At 40.2% G+C, this 22,379-nt stretch overlaps 1 protein-coding gene across 2 annotated transcripts in view; it reads right to left on the reverse strand.

The window, feature by feature from the left end:
* CALCR (calcitonin receptor) overlaps positions 1-22,379 on the reverse strand; it is a 129,142-nt gene that overhangs the window by 10,023 nt on the left and 96,740 nt on the right. For both annotated transcript variants that reach the window (XM_048951761.1, XM_048951762.1), the window contains exons 7-11: positions 17,872-17,998; positions 7,686-7,839; positions 3,716-3,776; positions 3,552-3,618; positions 1,239-1,457 (exon numbers count right to left, since the gene is read on the reverse strand). In XM_048951761.1, coding sequence (XP_048807718.1) covers positions 1,239-1,457; positions 3,552-3,618; positions 3,716-3,776; positions 7,686-7,839; positions 17,872-17,998 — 628 coding nt within the window. The remainder of the gene's footprint in view (positions 1-1,238; positions 1,458-3,551; positions 3,619-3,715; positions 3,777-7,685; positions 7,840-17,871; positions 17,999-22,379) is intronic.

Genomic DNA, 22,379 nt, shown 5'->3' on the forward strand with positions numbered 1-22,379 from the left:
ATGAATCATGCCTAAGGGACTCTCTAGAGTCAGAAGCTCTCAGACCTTTGTGAACTTGACTGATCCCACAGTAATTTTTTCTCTGTGTTTAATACTGGTCCAAAGACATTTATGCTTGACAGGCATTTGACTTACATTTCACTCTCCTACAGGATGTAATTTGCTCAGGTTAAAAATAAACAAAACCCTACCCAGATGCTTCAAATTTATGTGGCTTTCTGATACTTCAATTGTATTTCTTCTAGCTTATGGCTCCCTAAAAACTATACAGAATATCTAGATGTGCTTATTTCTGTTATTCCTGAGCATCTCCTACAAAACCAGTCAGACTTACCACTTCAGTTTTTCTATGCATGTGGTATCATGCACACACAATTTTGAACTGATAAGGATGATATAAGCAGGAAATCTCAGACAGCAGGATACACAGATTTTGGTAGCATTACTTATCACCTCATTAAAGGAACTTTTTTTTTTTTTTTTTGTTAAGGGTTATTTACTTACTACAACATTAAAATACCTTCTGTGTTTACCTTCACATAAAAGAAAAGTAGAAGTGGGTCAGTGTGTTTGCCCGTGTTGCCCTTTACTCACAAATGCATCAGCAATTTGCCTTTGCTCAGCAATAAGGGACTGGGTGTATTAAGAGAGTAAACCAGACAACCATTTGAAGTCACATACTTTTTTGTTTAAAAAATGAAATAAAATCCTATTGAACAATGACATACTTTCAAAGTACTTTTGAAATAAAGATATCAGTGTTATAAGTGTTATACGTTAATTTCAACTATTTAATCATGGAATTTTAACTCCTAAATCAAGCTTCACTGTCACAATTTTTCTTTTGTGTATTGGAATTCACTCTGTACAGTACTTTGTATGCAGCTAATTTTATTATTAACCTCACAGCAGCAGTTTAAGCAAATTTCAGCACTTAGCAGAAATAGCACTTTCAACATAGAAGACCTTTGTGATCTTGGTTCTCTGCTTAGTTCAGAAGTAGTGCCACTTGATCTTTTCCCCTCATTTTTTCTGTTTCTTTTATCTCATGTTTTTTCTTGATACATCAATGCTACTTGTGCTGAGGTAGATAATTCAGACATGTAAAGGCAATTGAAAAATATAAAACCACAATCATGCTCAATTTCAGTTCAAAACAACTGACAACAATATCTTTGGCTAAATAAGCTCAACAGCAAGCACATTACTTAAGCTGAAGTTGCTACTATATAGCATACCTGGTAATGCATTAATATATGCATGATGTAATCATATATTTCTCCAGCAAGTCGGTTTTCTGGTCTCCAGGGTATAATAACAAACTGAATTCCTAGTAAGGGAACCAGGATTAACGTGGCTCTGACAGCTTTCATATACATGTTGGACTCAGCACGGTGGGTATCTCTTAGCTTTGTCACCAAAACTCGGACAATGTTAAGCAAAAAGAAAAAATTGACCTGTAAAGCAAAGCCATTATAGGTAAAAGCAACCAAATTAAACAGGCATTCAAACCAAAACCACAGAACACATAAATGACTTTAAAATGCAGTTTCCTAGCTTTCCTAGCTGACTCCCCTGGGAGTCAGACCTTGGAGAGTACCTTGAACACCTTCAGAAAGCAGACATTAAGCTGCTATATGTGCTTCCCTGAGAAACCTGAATGGATGTTTGAGATAGGCAGGGATCAGTTCTGAGTGTTTTGACACTGACGTGGTCAAACTGAGGATCTCCAAGGAACAAAACATCTCATAGTTTAAGCACAGCGGATGAATTATTCCCAGGGAAATGGCTGCTCTGGAGGTCACCAAGGTGTCATGCTTTGTGCTGCAGCCAGGTGAGAAACCCACAGTTGTCCCTGGGCGTACAGTGCCTACAGGGTACACACATTCTCTGAGGGACCTGCTCTGGCTCACGTGTGCTGTCACTTCAGGATTGTGTGAGCAAAGGGCCCTGAGAAAACCTAGGCTCAACTCTGCTTCTGGGACTGTAGTGGTCCTATATATGCTGCCCATAGGTAACAAAACAAGCTGGAACAGGGCAGAAAGGCCAAAGAGTTGAAGGGCCAAAGCCCTTCCAAAAATCCACGTATCTGAGTTCCAGAGTCATTTCTAAAAACCTGACTCCAGCCATGGGTTCTCAGCACAGGGCCACATTGCCCTGCCTTCACAGAGCTCCTGGCAGGATACGCCTGGAAGCACATGGGCAGATAATGAGCCCTGAGGACATCATAGGCATCACAGATTTCCTTTCTCCCCAGTATGTAACCAGGCCGCCTTTCCTACTCCTTTACAGCACCAGCAGGCACCTGTGCTTATGAACTTCAACAGACTTCTATAGCAACCATTTTTTAAAATAAGTATCCTCTTATTACATAACTAGAATAGGTATTTTAATAGTCCCAAATCCATGCATATGTGAGAAATCTCACTTGGATCTTTTTAAAACAATAAACCAAGAATCAGTAAGCTTTCACAAAGCACTTTGTAACTTCTTAGCTACTGAGAGACCTTTCAGCTGTTTTACATTCATGCTCTGCTGGAAAAAAAAAAAAAAAAAAAGGAATAATAAATGACTTCTGAGATCCCATTTAGCATTAAATCTAAATCTTATTCTCCATCCTCCTCTGACTTCACTCCCTCTACTTAACCTTCATTTTTAGAACTTTTTGAAGGTACTGTGGAAGGTGAAAAAAAGACTCAGCAAAGGTAAAAACCCTCAGCTCCTCCGAGTCTGCCTGAGTCATAGTCTACCACTATGAGATTTCGGTAGCAAATCATGAAGGACATTGTATAAACAGTGACAACTTCAAGAGAAAACAAACAGGAAACAGCATAAGAACGAGACAGAAAATATAACACCTTATTTTAAAAACAGTTACAAATTGCTCTGCTTCCATAAAATCAGCCTCTCCTCTTTTCTTTGCAGCTAAAATGTGCAGACCTGGGGCTTAGTGATCAAAATAAAGGCTGACTGGCCTCTCCTAGAAGCTGGCTTTATGACAGCAGCAGTAAAGATCAAGCCAATAAACCCGCAGCAGATGTGATCCTGCAGGCATGGCAGGCTGAACATGGCAGGGACGAACTGGCTTCTCTGTATTCCTGATAGGCAAAGCTACTTCTCAAGAAGGGGCAGAAAGACCTGTTTTTTTTTTTTTAGTTAGTAGACAGAGGGTTGTTTCTTTATTCAGAGGTATTCTCAGCATTCCCCATCATACTCTTTGATCTGCTAGGCCATTTCTGCAGGTATATCCATGCAGAAGTCAATATCAAACAGAACGAAAGCGCATCTTGGATGGCACACTGAGATGTGTTTGGGACTTGGGCTGAATAAAACTCAGTTACATAGTTCAGTTGGCTTCAAAATCTGATTGTATTTCAGGTGGTTCCTTGGATGATTTATGAAAAGTATTGAGAGCCTTTCTTTAAAAGAGAAAAATCACAAATTGCTTTCAAATTTTCATCAGAAGACTTGAAGTACAGAAATTTATATTCTCTACACATTAACAGCATTTCTAAAATAATTATTGAATGATTGATAGCAAATATTCTTACCAATAAAGCTGCCATTACAGGTCCATGAACAATATAAAGCAAGTGAGTGTCAACACTCATCCAGCAGCTGGAGGAGAAATATACCACATAATTTATTATTTACTCAAAATGTGTAACACAATTAAATAGTGCTAAATTCCTTCAAAAAAAGACATGCTACTCACTTGTCATTGAAGTATTTGGCTCTTGCAACTGCATGAATTGAAGCTGGCACTACGGGAAACCCTGAAATGATTAAAGGAATAGGTCAGCCTTGGTGTTTTTGGCTTGAACATCATTGATCATAAAAAAAAAAAAAAAAAAAAAAAAAAAAAAGTGAAGTCCCAGCTTTCACCCAGCACCTTAAGGGAAGCCACTACTCTGACAGGTAGCAGAATTGAGCAAATGTGTACTGAACCAGGGGAAACATGCCATTCTTAACATACCTCAGTTGTGTATATCCTGACTTTAAGTGGCAATCTACCCCCCCCCCCCCCCCCCCCGTCTATCTTCCTTCATTTTCTGTGTATGTAGTCTCCCTTTCCAACAGGCTAGAAACCTGCGAGCCTGTGCTTCAACACTGACCCCACCTTGTACAGCCTTGCACATACAGACAGCTGGGGATCATCTACTACTGTCTGTCCTTTGCAGAGAGCTGTGTACATCTTGGACACAAACACTTTTAGAAGAGGCATAGAATACTCAGACTAATTCTTCAGTGTTCTTGCCACAGAACACAGGTCAGCCAATGCTGGAGTGAGATTACGGTAAAAAAAAAAAAAAGTGTGTGAATAGGACACTGCACTCTCCAGGCATCTCTAAGCAACAGCTACTTGCTTTACTGCTAAAATAAGTTCTTATGGCAGTTTAACTTCAGAGAACAATGCAGCTGTGGGAGAATAAAATGATGGACTGTCTTCTCTTTCATACTGTTAGAAAATGATTTCTTTGCTTCTTGCTGCAGAATGGTTTTTTAGAAAAACAAAAATATCTGAACAGAAAGAAAAGAGCTTCCATTCTCAGGGTGACCTTATGGGAGTAGCAGCTTCAGAAAGTCCTTTTGTTTTGGAAATGGAGCAAGTTTGATCCAGTTTTGTTGACAGACTATGTAGATTAAAATGCATTTTTAAGGGACGGCTCTTTAACAGTAAAAAGCATTGCAAGTAGATTGCTCCACATTGATGCCTTGGGACCTTTTTCTTCTGCTAAATGCATTAACCTAAAATATTTGGCTCAACAAATTCTCATGCAAATCTGAAGAACACAACGGAAAGTTTTCATTAATAAGGTAAGAAACTCTTGACCATCTACGGCTCAGATTTCCAGCCGCAGGCTGGTCCATGCAGCTAGATGTTGCTCTTGCCTTGGAAAGGGCCAGTAGCAGTGAGAAGGGGAACACCAAGAAGGCCTATCGTGTCCTCATGACCTCACTGTTTCACTCCAGAGGTCCCATATATGTGTTACAAGAGCTGAGCAACTCAGAAAAGGTCCTACTCCAGCCATCCCAAGAGAAGGTATGCCGTACCCCTGAAGGTCATGCCAGGTCCTCTTTGAAAAAAATCTGGCAATCATGCTTAATTGCATTTCCAGTTGGCTACAGCACTGCCCACATAAGTGATTCCCTTTTCAATTTTATGTGGATGAAGCAGCCTGATGGAACAGAACGCAGTTGGATGCACCCACCTGATGCTATTATCATGCCCTGCATAAAGGTGATTTTCTGACCCACTGAAACAGTAGCACATGAAAAAGGACATTCTCAGCAGCAGGTGCCAAAGATGTCACCCGAGGGCATCCATCTTCAAATACATCCACCTGTGTCAGATTCCATTCAGTCATCTGCAAACATTTCATGGAAGTGTTTTTGTATTTGCTCAGATTTTTATTTTTTTAGACTAAGTTATTTTACAAACATCAATAAAGATTTTTCCAAATAAAATAATCTAGATCGTTTTGAGTAGGGATTAGTTATAACAAGGAATAATGAGTATATTCATCTCGTGTTGTACATTTACCTTGATTTTTTGAATTGTAATTCAGAGCACGAACTGCTGTTGCTCTGCACTGTCCTTTGGGGAAACATCTCTCTCTTCATTGATTAACACAGCTGGACGTTTGAAGACAGACCATGTGAGTACTGATCTTGGAAGCAGTGGAATTATACTGATTTATGCAAACTTTAGGTGTCGCCAGGTTGTCCTAATTATTAGCAATAGGATCTAATGACTTCTACTTCAGTTAGAAGGTGCAAATGACTACTTAGTGTGGTAGTATCCACGTAGTTTCATTACTAAGGATGCAGACTTCACAGTCAGAGTTGTATTGCTTTCTATTAACCTTTTCTCTCTCAGTATATCATCGCACCATTCCCACAGCTGTTGCTTATTTCTGGGACAATGATGCAGATACTGATGAGCATCCTTTCAGTTATCTTCACTGAATTACCCATCAAGATACCTTCAACCATATTTCAATGCCCTCAACCATATCTTAGCTAGCTCATAAGCTTTCACACCAAGCCAGCTGTCCCAGTTGCACAAGATGCATTACCTAAAGTGAACAACACTTAGAAAAATATGTTAATGCCCACTTTTCTCCTGCATAATGTGATACAGAATGACAGTACTTCAGGAAGTCTTACGCTACACGAAGACAGCAAACGTTTGAACTGGAAGGAAGGGTATAAAATTACTCTTCATACAGGGCTTCCATTTTCAAAAGCAGAGGGCTACCAAACTTCGTACATTCAAATATTCTGAACTATGAAAACTGTGATAGCAGCTATTTGAAAGCAAATAACTGCCCCAAAACAAAACAACAACAAAACAACCAACAAAACAACTTTCTGCTTTGCTGTTATAATTCTTTAGCATCTGCTACCGGATGTCCAACTAGCAGTTGGAGTCAGGGTTTTAACGTTCTTCAGAACATTCAGGTTCATTTTTCTCCCATGTAACCAATTCCCATTTTTCCCCTCTGTTAAAACAGGAGAGCTGTTTTTCACTTTCCTACTGTAAATGAAATAATGAAAAATGAAATGATGTTGATCAGGCATTACATTTGCAAGAAGGATGAAAAATAGCAAGTACATTACTTATGCTTCAGTCGGGGATTGTAAGAAAACCATAACACAGGGAGATGATGAACAAAGTTCTGTCATTTACCTCTTAGTGCACCAGTGGGTTTTGCAATACAAGGCCTGGCTCACCAGAAATTGGAATGAGGCCAGAAATTCACAGCTCCCAAGCTGGAAAAAAGCTATTGCTAATGATTTTCTGTCAACGTTGATTCGGACTGAATTTACAGTAGAGATTTAAATGTGAAAGAAATGGTACTTCACTACAATATATTGGTTGTATTCACGTGGCCTTTCATTGAACCAGGAAGCACAAAGAATAAATATACCTGTTGTTGCTAATAATTAAATGGCAACAACTCCCTCAGTGAAAACAGAAGTGATCTGCATATTTGGCTCTGAAGGAGGAGACTTAGACATGACTTCTTGGTCAACACACATGCTACTAGAGAGACTTTGTATAGCATTTGTAACCTCTCCCATAGTATATCACTGAGATTTGCTAACTGACACCTGAAATGCCTTAGAGATCACTGTTGTTAGACAAAATAAGAACAGAGACATTATCTACTCCTCTGTAAAATGGTATCTTCTCCCTTATAGTAACATCTGCCAAAGTATACCCAATATTGGATTCAGTTTCAGAAAAGCTCTGGTTTTTCTTTGTATGTGCTGCATTTTTACAAATTGATAGACACAGATATTGATTTTCCTCCTCATTCCAGAGTAAATATGCTTTTATATAAGATTAATATTTTTGCATGCAAAGTGACAAAACTAAACATGTTCTGTTCAGATGAGAGATGCACTTGGATAACAGTCTATTTCACTCTCAAAGCTTTGCTTAACAAAGTTTAAACATTTCTTTCAGCAAATCCCAAGGTGCAGCAAGTAACAGATAATGACAGCTGTTGACATTTTTGTGACTCTCTACACTCACACAAACAAATGCACTCAAATTTAGGACCTAAGAACTCAGTCCTAGGCTATGACTTAGCAGCATGAATCCAATGCAAATATCTGAACCAACTACACCAACTTCCACCAACTACATGTGCTACAAAGCACACCATACATACCCCAGCCCAAGAGGTAGTACCAGTGCAAGCGCTGCTCCTCTGCAAAGACAGCCACCACAATCAGCGTGTGCAGGTAAATGCCTTCACACAGCATCCAGAAGTAGTTGCAGCCCAGCATGTACTGGTGAAAGAACTGCAGCACTTTGCAGCTTACCTGCCAGGCAAATGAGATAATGTCACACACCTGACTAGCATTCTACATCTAAGCAGGCAAAGGTAAATTATAATTCTATGCTATGAGAAAGCAAAGTGAAACAGATGCCCAGATCTTGCTGGGTTTGTTTGGCACATATCAGTGACAGGGATTTTAAACTTTATAAATGAAATGAATAAAACAAAAAGCCTTCATAAAAGAGTAAAAAATTGTATTGTAACAGCACTCGAGAAAGTACTCTGCAAAAAAATTCCCTTCAAAGTCCTTAGTTCCATGCTTTTTAGAACTGCACTTGTTTTTTAGAACAAGCAGCCTTGTTCTAGAAGAAGGCTGTGAGAAAGACATAACTTAGAGCTCTAGTTTGGTGATTTCTTTCACTTTACTCAGAATTTTCAAAGACTTGCTCAGCTCTTCTGTGAGTCAGTCACTCCTCTAAAAGCAATACCCAGTTCTGAACTCCCTCCTTTGAGAACAAGTGCTTGCAGGCAGTGGAGATGAAAAGACATGGAGATAAGTGAGTCTGTGAAGCCGGACAGTGGTTCTTGCCTGCAGCTCAGATGGGAAACTGAGACTTCAAGCTGCTTGGGGAGCAGATGGTGAAAAGAAACACATTGTGTCCATTCACCAGGTGGTGTGGGAGGAGACCACCCCTCCTTTGAGAGGCTCTGATGTCCACCCGCTTCCACCATGTCCCAGTACCCAGGAGGCCTGTGGAGCAGGTGGGTGATGCAGGGATCTCTTCAGGGAGCACCAGTGGCTACATGGACATCTGAGGTGCCCTCCGTGATGGCAAAATGCCAGTTGCCACCTTATCCACAAGAAAATACTCCTTCCCCTTCACTTCTCCAGATGGTTTCCAAGCTAAATTACCTGGACTAGAGGCAGTGTTTTTGCTAGGACTGACTTGTCAACCATTCAGCAGAGGACTGTGTGCCCCGTGTCTGTCTGGAGGACTCACAGTGCCCCTCTGGGACAGAAAAGCAGGTTCAATAGTGATTCTGTTGAACAGAGCAATTCACAGAACGTGGGCATTTAGCTCTGTTTCAGTGTTTGCAATGCAGCTTGTTGCTCTGAAAATAGAAGATCATTGACAGTGCAGCTGAAAGAATTCAGATAGGATGAATGTGAAGGACTGTTGTTTTTGGTTTTGTTTTTGTTTTCATTTCATTTCTTCTGCTTGCCACATAGAGCAAAGCAGTCACATAGTTTTTCCACACTGTGTCTGAACAGTTCCTACAAAGTATGCTGAGAAAGGATAAAAAAAAAGAAAAAAGAAAAAAGAAAAAAAGAAGGATTTGCTGTTTTCAGTGAGCTTTTTGAATGAGGGAGTAACTAACTCATGAACAAAGCCAGCCCTTCCGCAACTTTTACCTGTAGCTCAATATTTGAAGTACAGAAAGCATACTGCCTGAAGACGAACCATCTTTGTTTCCTAAAGAACAATACACCTAAACTTAATTTGCTTCATTTCCTCAGTATTTCCTTCTTTCCTGTGCCCTCCACATGAACTGTCACTCGTGGCTTTAAAAATAAAATTAAGCACCTATGTTTTAGAGTAATGGCTATGCAGACAACTCATGACTCTTTTGAGTAATGTAATCACTTGCTATGCAGTAAGTTATAGACTGCCATTGGCAAGACATGAAGGATGCGTGTGATTAGTACTTGGATCCACATCACATTAATTTAAGAACTAATCTGAAAAAGTTACCGTGAACAGTTTAAGCACAACAATGCATTGCAAAGAATTATGCTGAATTCCTATCAATCAAACTACAGTGAAAATCAATCTTCACTTTGGATGAGCTAAAAAAATGCAGCAGGCTTCAGCTGTGGTTGAGTGCTGCCATGGAAATAAAGTGAGTGTTTTTCTTAGATCAGAGCAACCTGTTGCTGATGAGAATTGGAGTCATGTGCGGTGTGAATAAAACATGGCAAATGTAGCCACACATCTCAGTGTACGTTAGCCTTAGCTGGGAAAACTGCAGGACTCTGAAGTTTTGTGAAGAGCTTATTCTTATAGAAACAAGTAAAATGAAATTGCAAGATAATACAGGAGCAAATCTTTGATCACTTCCATGCTTGATAACTTGGAGATTTAAAAAAAAAAAGGTTAGATGTTTTGTCTTCAGTTGAAGTTAAATACATTTTGATGCAAGCTCTTTCTGTCATTGTATCTCATACAATATGCAGTATGGTCAAATCCAGGATACAAAGGATTATCACAGCACTAATACTGCTGCTACTAGCACTAGAACTCATGATGGAGAGTAAAATGTCATCAGCTCTTGGTCTGTGGGTGTGCACTTAAGCTGCAGGGGAAAAAAGGAGCCAAATAATAGAACATGGTCAGGCAAGAACAGCTCCTACCTAGCAAATCTTGCAAAGAGTTTTGTAAATCATGTAAACACCTCAGCTGCTGTATGAAATGAAAAGTTTCAAAAGGATGCTGGAATCACTTTGTGGAGAAGAAAGAAAACAATCAATCTTCTTTCAGGAGCAGGCCTTTGTGATTTTTTTCAGGATTTATTGGTGCACTATAAATACTGCTAACATTCCAGGCCTATTAGGAGGGTCCCAAAGTTCCACCTGTCTATGCAGGATTGTGCAATTGCATGGCCATGCTGCTGGCATGCTGCTCTCCTTGGCTAGGGCACAGCCCCTCCTCACAGGTCGCAGACTCATGCAGTGTCTCGAGTTGGAAGGGATCCATTAGAATCACTGAGTCCAACTTCTGGCTCCACACAGGACCACCCAAAAATCAGAGCATATGACTGAGAGCACTGTCCAAATGCTTATTGAACTGTGGCAGCCTGGGGCCATGACTACTGCCCTGGAGAGCCTGTTCCAGTGCTTGACCACCCATTGGTGCAGAACCTTTTCCCAATCCCCAGCCTGATCTTCCCTGCTTTTCCCTTTTATTTTGTCTTTCTTTTATTGTGGCACCAAAACTGTACACAGTACTCAAGGTCCTTACATGCCATTTCCCTGCTAAACTCTCCCTTATTGTCTGACAGGGAGAAAGCATCAGCAATAATGCAGAATTAAATAAAAACCAGAATACTGCCTTCATCAAAGTAACAAAACATAACATCCACTCCTAATTGATTTTGAGCAGGTCTTTCTAGTAATTCAGTCAGAATAAGCCTAGGTTTTAGCAGAGGGAGGGCAACTCGCCCAGATCCCTGTGTCTGTGTTCCCATGATGCTTCCCTGACTGAAGGGCCACAGGCTGGAACTGGGAGCCCTGGTTTGCACAGCCTACCTTGCCAGCTCCACAGCGCCTGGCCCATCACCACTGGGGCAGGATGCCTGGCAGTGTGCAAAGTGAAGCCTCTCCTCAATTGTTCTCCATGCACTGAAGTGCCCCAGGCTGACATTTGCAAGAAATAAATAGCTAGGAATAGGCCAAACAAGGTTATTAGTTTTTGGCCAAGCCACCTACATGGGACATTATTATAGCTGTACATTTCTCTGTTTAAAGGGAAATAAGAGTGTTTGCCCTCCCTGAAGATCAGTCAGAGTGGGCTCTCTTCACGTCTGTAGAACCCCCCTGTGCACACAGCTCTTCTCAAGAAGAGGTTGTGCTGCTCCCCACAAAGACCAGACAGGATTTATTCCAACTCAGTTTGAAGGCAATAAAATGCATTCTCAGACATTCTTAGCATGTTTAAGGAGTAACTTGAAGTTTGGTTATTGACCTGCCTTATGCATTTTTTTTTCTGGTTATTAGAATGCTTTTCTATGAAAATATTCTTAAATTCCCAGTATCCATATGTTACACAAATAAGCAATAAAAAGACTTTCCAAAGCAGGACAGTGCTAAGCATTGTAGCTGTAAATCATGGACTATCAGAACGTCATACCATTATACAATATATCTACTGTGAGTCACCCATTAAACTGTGTTCCAGTCAGAAAGCTGGCATGCAGAGACTCAGGCTAAGATTAATGTTTTAATATACTTTTAAACCATTTGCAGAACAAAATGTACACAGTTGCTTAGAGGGTTCCTAGGTTTTGTGTTACGAGAATGCAAAATATGAAATTAAGCATCGAGGGATATTTTTAACAGCATCCCTACCCATGCCTACACTGTGAGAAGAAGCCAGCCTGGAATTAGGCATCATGGGCAGTGATTTACACAGCCACATCCATATACCCCAACCTCCCAGCTGCAGTCACTGTCCTGGGGCTGCAGCCTAGAACCCAGCAGGATAGGGCTGGAGTTCTATGGGGTCCATGTGGTGAACCCAGCATTGCAGTAAGCAGGGAGCAAGGCAGGGCAAGGTACAGTCTCCTTGTGCTTAACTGGTTTCCTCAGCTGGGGCAAATCTCTAGTAGATCCACACACCTTGCACACAGAGCCAGCAAGTGCTTTGCTATGACAATCTCCTGTGAAAGCCCTAATGGCTTCTCGTGGTCAATGTGGCCAGGTAGGAGGACTGCTGGGTTAGATGGTATCAGCAAGGTGTATTATTGAGCAGCAAGATTTCCCATCTGGATGCCAGCTGGTCCCATGAGCTTAAGGAGCTGCTAAACACGCTGTATATTAAGAAGGATGTCCAAGGAAACAAAATCAGGAAATCCGAAGAAAGGTGTTAAATGGGACTGGAGATGCAGAGATTTTTTTGATTTTAGTATCAGCTGTTCTGGGTGCTCACTTCTCACTGCTACAGTGGCAGGACCTGCAGGGTCCACAGACAGTGGAGGTATGTAAAAATGTAGAAGCATGACAGACTTTTCACAGGGACAGCTGAATCTGCAGTTTGGTCTCCATCCATGCTGAGACTGTAGGTCTTCCTGGCCTTTCTTGCAGAAAAGATGCAAGCCTCAAACCTAAGAACAAACCCCAGGGTCTGAGGCCTTCAGCTGCAGGACCATGATGCATTTTGCAGCACAAGATCCTTTCTGAGAGAAACAACACTCATTCTCCCAAGTAAGAAGTCACATGTTGGGAAAACACTGCAGAAATAATATCTGAAGAATCTGATGGAACCTGGGTTGTTTTGACATGGAAATACCTTGAGTCTGGGCTACATGAAAGCTATTGTCCTCCCCTTTGAGACTCTGTTTTGAGATACTTGAACCTACTAAGAGATACTGCTTTAAAAGAAGAGAAAGCAACTGCAATGTATAATTTCTGAATCATTACTAAGGAAAGGAAAATGAGGAAATTTGTCCCAAAATAAATATTTAGTATCTTAAATTGTTTTTCCTTCCCCCTGAGGCCAGCTGTTAATTTGATGGTGTCTTACAATTGAGAAAATAACTGGAATAACTTTGTTGTGGAAGCTCAGATCTTTCTCAGAGGCGGTGGCTGGCTGACTTCAGACCAGATATAGTTGTTCCATAAAAACCACAAATGTTCTTCGCAGGAGTGTAATTTCTGAATGCTGTGAACATCCTTTAATCATCCATACTTCATCTTCTGGGCATGGCAAGGCACATCACATTAGTGAATCTGACACCACCAGAATTACACAGTGCTTTGTTTTCTCCATTACTCTGAGAGTTTTGAGGATATAAACAAGAATATAAAGACCTTGGGAAAAAATGATGGGAATTACTGCTCTGTTTCATGCCATTTAGACACTGACAGCTCTGTCTTAAAATGAATGCAGATATTATTCCAGCCTGAAAATTTGTCAGAGTTCTGCATTAATCTCTCTGAATTTCACTGTGGGGAGAAGACTTGATTGTTCTGAGGAGTTTTGAATTCGTATTATACTTTAGAATAGCTTTCAGTCATCTCTTTGGGCTTGCACTGGTTGCAGAGATCCCTGTAAGTATTCTACCTGAAAATAGGAGGAAGAAAAAGATGTACTAAGATGAAAACCTCCAGAGATTCTTTAAGAGGGACAGGAAAGTTCTGGAAATAGTTTAATGAAGAATCAATTTAATTTGACAAGAACAGAGCCTCCTGAAGCTCAACCCTGAGCATAACACAGGAAACAACGCTAAGGATCAAAACACACTTATCCTTTGTGGAGCTCCATCCTGCAGCTTCCCAAGGGGACTGCTGACAATTGTTGGCCACAAAGACCAGTATTTTTCCACTTATCTTCCCTGGTGTAAGTCATGGATCTCTCATTTGAAAACCTATATTTTAAAAAGCTAAGGCTCTCTCAGCCTACATCAGAAAGAACAGAAAATAGCAAGAGACAAAAATTGGTGCAATAGTGCAAACACTGTTGCTGAAATGCTGTGAATCTCCTCTGTATTCTTGTCTCTCATACCCTGTTTATTCCTTTGAGAATAGGGCAAGCCAACAGTGCTGTAACCCCACAAGTCACAATAACTACTTCACAGACTTATCTTCCTACACAACTCCTTTTTATTTCCACTATTCTACTATAATAGGGAGGAATGCCTAATATGCTTGGGCAGTCAAGATTTTCACTTGAACTTGTCAATGGTGAGACTTTTTATAGAGCTCTAGTCTCTGTGACAGTACTAATTTTTTTTAAATATTACTACTACCATGACCTTGCTTTACTCATTGTAATGCTAATTTGAAATGCTTGGGAATGGGAGGGGGCTACATGCTGCTGGCCCTGTTAGATGGAGGAAGAACAAGCTGCACCAGCAGGAAGAGTGGCAAACTAGTTCAAAATCTTTGATGTTTATCTACAAAAGGAGGCAAGAAGGTTTTCAGCATTCCATATCTCATGTCTACCTCAGCAAGAGCTAAGTCCACACAAGGCTCCCAGGAGCTTCCAATGGAGGACTGCTCCTTGCTACGGGCTCCACAAAACTGCAGTTGAAATTGAACCTTTCACACCACACAATGTCAGAAGTGAGGGAAAAACTGCTATATGAAAGATGAAGGGGCTAGAAAATGCCTGAAGAAAGCAGGTAATCTCTCCATCAGAACAACAAAGTGATAAAAATACAATAAGATCTCTTGAAGCTTTTCCAGAAGCATTTCTATCTAATTACTGAGCCATTACTGACTTGGGTCTCATCTGCAAACACTGTGGTGCCCACATAGTAGATCAATTATTCAGTTTCAATGATCAGTTTCTCATTAGCAGAGTAATCCCTCTAGTCATTAGCTGTATTTTTCTTTATCTCAGTTTCTTTATCTCAAGTATTTCGTATTAAAATTACTAGCCTTGTGAAATAAGAAAAAAATGAAAACTACAGATCTGATATGCAAGGCTATATTAAAAGATTAGGCAGCAAAGTTTTATTTTATTTCTAGGCTTTTTAACAGTGAACATAATGTGTTGTTCACAGACAACTCTTCTTCTGCAGGTCGTTCTCAAAAAAGAAGACACGCCTTCCTACAAAATCTGTTTCAGTGACAGTATAATTAATGCAGTTGCTACTTCTACTTCATATACAAGATGCAAATAATTATCTTATACAACAGTTTTCAATACATATATACAAGTATCCTTGCATGTGTTCCTGCTCTTTTTGTTCAAGTGCCCCAAACCTTCTTTTTTTTTTTTTTTGCTTCTTATATGGCCATCTAGGCTCACATCTTTCTCTTCCATAATTTCAGTTCCAGATAAATCTTGTAGAGAGAGACAGAGAGAGAGACACAGAGAATTAAATAACCAGAAAACAGGAAAAAGGAAAAAAAAGGAAAAATTTGAATTAAGATGTGAAAGGGTTTGAGTTACCAATTTACATGAGTAGAACAATCAAATCTTTGCAGAAAAATATATGTGAGTAAAGATGCATTATGATATCTCATAGAAATGACACTTTGGATTTTCTCACACACTGTATTCAGATTCAGGGAAAATGTGGGTGTCTTGATGTTGGGGATGAAATTCCTTTTCTGCTCCTCCTGTCTTTTCTCTTGGTTATTTAACAGAACCTTCTTTCTTCTTTGCAAATGATATGGATTTGTTGATATCCTCATAAATATGTATTCACTGTAAGTACTTTTCCCATGACATTGCATATTTAAGATTGGCTGTGAAACTTTAGGCAGAAAAAAAAAGCAGGAGCTACTGAGGTGGAAACACATTTATTATTTTGCAGATTAAATACCATGAACTTCACCTCTGAGTGTGGCCATAAATATGAGGTATCTGTGACTCCAAAATTCCTTGCACACTCTTCAGTATTTCCATACATATATTTGAGGTAGGAGCCACACACACAAGACTGTCAAGCTCAGAAGATGCACAGGAAGAAACTGGATAAATGCAGCACATTACAGGAAGTCACAAGTAGCCGTATCAAAATGGACTCAATAAAGCAGAGTATGGAGCAGGTGTAGAAAAATACGAACTATAAAGTCTTCATTTTCTCTGTTAATCAGCACCAAAAACAGAATACACTTTCTAATGATGTTGGCAGACACGTTGGTTTGGTCTGAACACATTACCTTGCTACCTCCTTTGAGTGTACTCTCGATCCATACTTGACTACAGACCAAAAAGACGAGATCCCAGCTCCTCTTCTCCCCAGATTTGTATCTCAGTTCTAGACATCAGTTCACTGCTGAGTCAAACACATGCAAATTGTGTTTGGAAGAAGAAAGTGAAAAATAAGGCCTTTGTTCATCAAAGCAATTAAGTCAGTATGTAGCTGAAGAGGTGAGGCCAGGCCAACTAACTCAGCTATACTCAGCTGTGCCTAACAGTGAAGGGCACTGGCTTGGCCAACTTCCACATGCTGATTTCTTCGGGATCAGAGTGTATTCATCCACCCAGGCCATCTCTAGGAGGCCTGGAAGTTGCCTGCAGCTGTGAAGCTCTGAGCCACAGGTGACTGCTTACGGCAATTCTATAGAGCCCGTTGCCATCGCAACCTAGGTGAGCTGATGCTCAGCACCCCGCTGTCTGTCCTGTGGCTATGTGGCTCTAATGAAGCCTCTGAGAGCTTTGTCATTGACTTCACTGGGGTCAAGATTTCACTCCAAAGATGGATCTAGCCCCAAGGCACTGGATACAGATTTTTAATGAAATTTTACAGGACAAGAGTTCTTGCTGTGGCTCAAATTTTAATTTAAACCACTTCAGATAATTTACTTCTGCTGTCAGGAAGTATCATTCTTAACCCCAAGATAAAGATCTTACTTCCATTTAGGTGCTATACTATGTGCCAGCATTGTATTTTCAAATATCAAGTGCATTTTCACTGCTTCTCTTGCACAGGATATGTACTATGCAGTAAGGAGGAACAAAGTATGATGTTTTAATTACTCTTTTGCTGTTCTATTTTTTTAACCTCCAGATGGTCTCTGTGACCGGTGATCTTTTCTCTAGTCTATATATTTCCTGCTTTAATTAGCTTACTCAACTGGGAGCACATCTGAGAGACACATGATTGGATAAAATAAAAAATTGTTATTAGCACAATTGCTTTCACAAAATTAGAAGCAGATAAATAGTTCGGGCCATAATTGAAAGCCATTACTAGAAGACAAGCTGATTGGTGTTGTGACAAAACCTGAGAAATTCCCAGGCTTGAGCTAATTTTGCATCAGCCAGGACTGCAGGAGCAAGGCAATGACTCTGTTAGCCATGGTCAGAGCTGGGTAACAGATCTGCCATGCATATTTATCAGCTGAGGGCTGGCTCAGGTTGTGCCGCTTTCTGATAGGACTGAACTATTGCTATTGCTCTGGTTTACCACTTCCTAAGAAAGAACACAGCAAACAGATTTTTGCAGGGGGAGAGGAGGGGTTGAAAAAAGTTATATCCCTCTTCATCCTTACCCTTCTCCATCACGCATGCTTGTGAGAAATGGCAATTGGGCAGCCCAAACATCTGTCCTTGGGGGGCTTTGCTGGGAAATGCCAAGCAGTTGCTGACAAGGTCTGACACAAAAGTGGGGATCTGACACAAGTTTGTTCAGAAAGGCAGTCTGGAGAAAGACTGAGGCTCTTCCCTCTTGTACCAAATTCAAAGCTTTTTGCTGCTGGATGAAAGATCTGAGCAAGGTCAATTCTGAGAATCTGAATGCTTCGTGCCTGGCTATCATTAACTGGTGAATGAGCACGCCTCGTTTTGATGCAGCCATAATAATTTTATTTGAGTGTAAAGATAGAAAGAAGGATACTTACAGGATCCCTTTTCACAAGGCCTGGGTTAGGAACAACGATGATGAGGTGGGCAATGGTAAACATGGAGTTCAGCACGTAAGAAAAAAACAAATTCTTATGCAGTGTTATCCTTTGACAACTGAGACTCCTGAAAAATATGGAGCACACGTTGTAAATTATTATTTTTCTTCTGAAGTCACTTTAACAAGCTCTTTCTGGCAATAATTTCTCAAGAATGCCTTTTGGCAAGGCGTAATCGGAAAACACATGCCTTGCATTGCAGCCGTAACCTCTGACAAATTTTTTTGTTTTGTTTTTACACCTGTTTAGTACCACATGCTTTTTAGCCATGTTGCAAAGAGCCATCCAGCTACATTCTCATCCCTTGATGCTTTTCATTATTTCATGGTAATCGAGACATTAAGTGCTGAAGCAGAACCCTGAGAATTGCTAGATACACAAGTAGCAAAAATTAGAACCACTGCTTGATAATAAACTGTTCGTTGGAGACTCAAATTCTCAAATATTCTGATGAATATTATTTCCTGCTTTAGGAATTGTTGATGAGAACATTGTGTAGGAATCCCCTTAAATTTCAGGGGGATTAGGGTTGGTATCCTGCATGCCTCTGACACCAGCTGAAGAGGTTGTTTTCCTGCCCAGAGGGAGCAGCAGCATGGGAAGGGTGGTGGATATCTGCTATGGAGGGTAGCAGAATTTCCCAAGGTTACAAAATTCTTGCACAGCTAAATCATGACTTCAGTTTCTATCTTGAACCATCTGTCCTTTCCAATTCCTACCAAAAACCTTAGGCCACCCCCTTGGCTACCCCTGAGCAGAGAACACCTCCAGAGCTGATTACAGAAAAGTGATCCTGAAGATGACAGATAATGATGTTTGCCCTCACTGATCACTGAAATAAAGCTGGTGAAAACTGCAGGTAAAGGAACAGCTAAGACAAGCAAATATTTCTTCCTGCTGATGCATGTAAGTCTTTCACAGTCTGGAGCTGTGCACTGGCTGTGAGTTTTAGCTGCTCTGTACATGGAGGTTAATGCAGAATGCACTTTTTCCAAAAACAGAGAACTGCTTTCTGCTTATCTGTTTGCTTCCTTATTTATTTATGTATGTATTTATTTATTTTCCTCCTTGGTGACCTGCCACATATCTTTAAGTTGTTCTTACACCTTTTCTGTGAGCTACTGGATGGAAATCTTCCTTTAGCTTAGATTGCCTTGCTGGCTATGGTCATCATCATCCTGAAATTCTCACTACTTTTGTTATCTACTTTACCCACCAAGACATCTTCTTTGTTTCAGAATGTCCGTGAGATGGAGGCCCCTGGGGCTAGAATGAAGAGTATCTCTTTACCCTAGTCTGGGTTTTATATTATTTTAGCATTAGCTATTGGCAGCTGTTGAATACCAGATATAGGGCTAGGTGCACCTTTAGTTTGACCTCCTGTAGGATAGAATATTGGGGAAAACAGGCTGTTCTTTGGACTGACCTATTCTACACTGTGCTATTGTGCTTATTTTACTTGTATTTGCTCACAACACAAATCGAGCCTAATGTTCCTCTTCTGCTCCTCTGCACTAGAAGTGTTTGTCTGGTCCTAATTCTTTCCTTCTCTCCATTCTCTACCATTACACTTTGTCTGTGCTACTGGCATCACTTATTTTGGGACACTACCATGTACACTTCACCCTCTGTCTTCTTACAGTTCTGATAACATACATCTCATCCTCAATAAATCAAGATTTGCCCATCACTTAGAGCAGTCTCTTTGGTCATGGCCACAGAGATGCAGATCCTTGTCTCTCCAGCTGCCTCTCTATGTGGCTACAAGTATAGATAGTCAGTTTTATGTGATAGTCTCTGCCATATATGTGGACTTCCACTTTCATTCCTGTCATTCCTCACATTCCTGCTTTTCTTGGCTTTTCCCAGTCTTACTTCTCTATAAAATTGGAAATACCCTTCCAAATATTTTGCTCTATCTGCTGTCCAAGCTCTTTGCTCTGCTTTTCATCATCCTTCCTTCAGTCTCTCAAACTTTTCTTCCTTGATTACAGCTTTCATGTTAATGATCGAACAGCATCATGAAGTGCATATTTCTCTATTCTCACTTAATTACCTGACCCTTTGTATTTTCCATTAAAATGACAATGGAACCTTCCTGATTTGGTCTGCCTTGAGAGGAAAACTCCTCTTGCCCAATCTTCTCATCTTTCTCTCTTTCTCAGCATCTACACTTATAATGGAAAGTTTGGCTTCACTAATTTTCAGCTGCACTCATGGTCCAACTTATCGTCTATACCTCCACCTCCCTTTTCCTATTTATCTCTTATCTCATTGAAAATTTGCCAGCAATTCTGCCTGGAAACCCTCTTTTTCAATTCCAATCTTATCCATCTACCATCTTGCCCTGCACATGAACCTGTGCTCAGCAGTTTGTGATATTCACTTCCTAGCAAAACCCAAATTTGTTCTACCTGCTGGTTTTGACAGTCACCACTGGTACTCTCCTTCTCTGACTCTCTTTCTGGCTCTTCTCCAGATTCCCTAGTCATTCCTTAAAGGTGTCTTTGAAAGATGCCCATCCTCCACTCAACTTTCTGTACGTTCCCTATTCAGCTTTATTAATCACTATGCAAAAAGGCACGATTAAGCTAATCATCCAGACCTAAAATTCCATCTCTCTTTATGTCATTATGATTCTATCAGTTGTGTCTCTGACTTTCAGTATCTCCTATGATTTGCACATTTGTCTCTCATTTTACTTTTCTTCCTATGCTTCCTATACTTTCTTTAACAGAGATAGGACATCCTATTCACACACAAGCACCCTTATTTTTGAGTTCCTACCCCCAATTTTCTATTGCATTTATGATATTGATTCCCAAGGCATTTTTTGCACTATTTTTTTCTATTCTGTGAATCTGTCACTGTTCTTCAATCACAGACATTGAGAGCACTGATTTTCACACCCAGTCAGTTATTTTCCATCTCCTGGAGATTTTTTTAGTTTTCAAATAATTATTTTCATGTTTTCTACCACGTCCTCCTTGGAGAAATCTCTCAACAAATTTCTACAACTGATCCTTCCATACATCACCCTTCTTCTATTTTCTGTAAAAGCTTTGCCAACAATGGTACTGGCAGGTACATTCACAACACAACATCTATTGTTCTCACAGACCTAAACTTACTATACTCTTCAGTTATATTTACAAAAATGTCTTTGTTTTAATAATTAAACAGGAAGTGATTTGGAGTCAGGTATCCCTTTTTTCCTTTTTATCATGTAAGACAATGGGAGTAGTATTGAGATGCGTGTAATTGTTGGGCACACTGCTTTATGAATATTTGTTTCCTATCATAAATAAATATTGCTTATCAATGCTCACCAACACTGTCTCAATATTTCCTTCCAAAAGTACTGTATCTGGCATCTATGATGCCAGATAATTATGAATTTAGATTCTTCAAATTCAAAGGAGAATAACCTCTGGCAGGAAAGACTGCTTATATACGGGAAGAATTTTTCTTCACATTCTGAAACAGAAACCTCTGTGAGCTATTAACTGACATGTCTACGATCAAAGGCTACTGTACAGCTCCGAAACCATCTCTTACATTTGACTGACTGTCTGATTGATAGCTTGCATTCTGTTGAAGGTCAAATAATCTATCACTGCCATATCCAGATGGGAGAAGACAGCTGAAGATAACAAGAAGACTGCTCCCATACAGCTTTACTCTTACTTCCTTATTATTTTAGTTTGGTTTCTTCTTTGTCCTCTAATCTTGTAGCAGTTTGTTTTGATCCCTTTTTATACTTCTTCCTGTAATATTTGTGTTACAAATTACTAATTGAAAGGAAAGGATAAGCAGAGGAGGAGGAAAGAGGGAGGCATACTGCTGTCAGGAAGGCTGTTGTCAGATGTCTTTCAACATGGCCTGGGAACGTCAGGATTGAGCTGTCAGTGATTCAGAACTAACACTGAGTCAACCTGAACCTGCCTTCCTCACTGCAAGGCCCCAGAAGTATGGAATTACCTTTTGGACCAATTAGGTTAGGCATTTTAACCAAATCCTGTCCAGACAGCCACAAAGAGCTCTGGAGCCTAGCTAGGTGATTTCAGATCCCAGACTTCTCAATGCACTACTGTAGCTGTGGTTTTGCTCTATTTCTTAGAAGAAATGGGAATTCAGCAGTTCATTAGACAATCTCTAGCTACCTCTATACCCCATTAACATGATATCACAGCCACCCATCAAATTGATCCTCTGGAAATTACCAGGATTAATAACCCATATTTTTTATTTACCTACTTTGAGCCTATAATCTTACAGATTCCTATTACAGCTTATGCAAAGTCCAACTGTTGCACTTCCTGTTTCATAGGTTTCACATATTACTAAGCATGCTCTTTTCCAAGACACACTAATCTCATCCATGGTGAACTTGTTCAGGGATCAGCAGCTGAAGTAACTGGGCAGAAGATTTACATAACACTACTGAG

The sequence above is a fragment of the Lagopus muta genome, chromosome 7, assembly GCF_023343835.1.
Source record: "Lagopus muta isolate bLagMut1 chromosome 7, bLagMut1 primary, whole genome shotgun sequence".
Taxonomy (NCBI): domain Eukaryota; kingdom Metazoa; phylum Chordata; class Aves; order Galliformes; family Phasianidae; genus Lagopus; species Lagopus muta.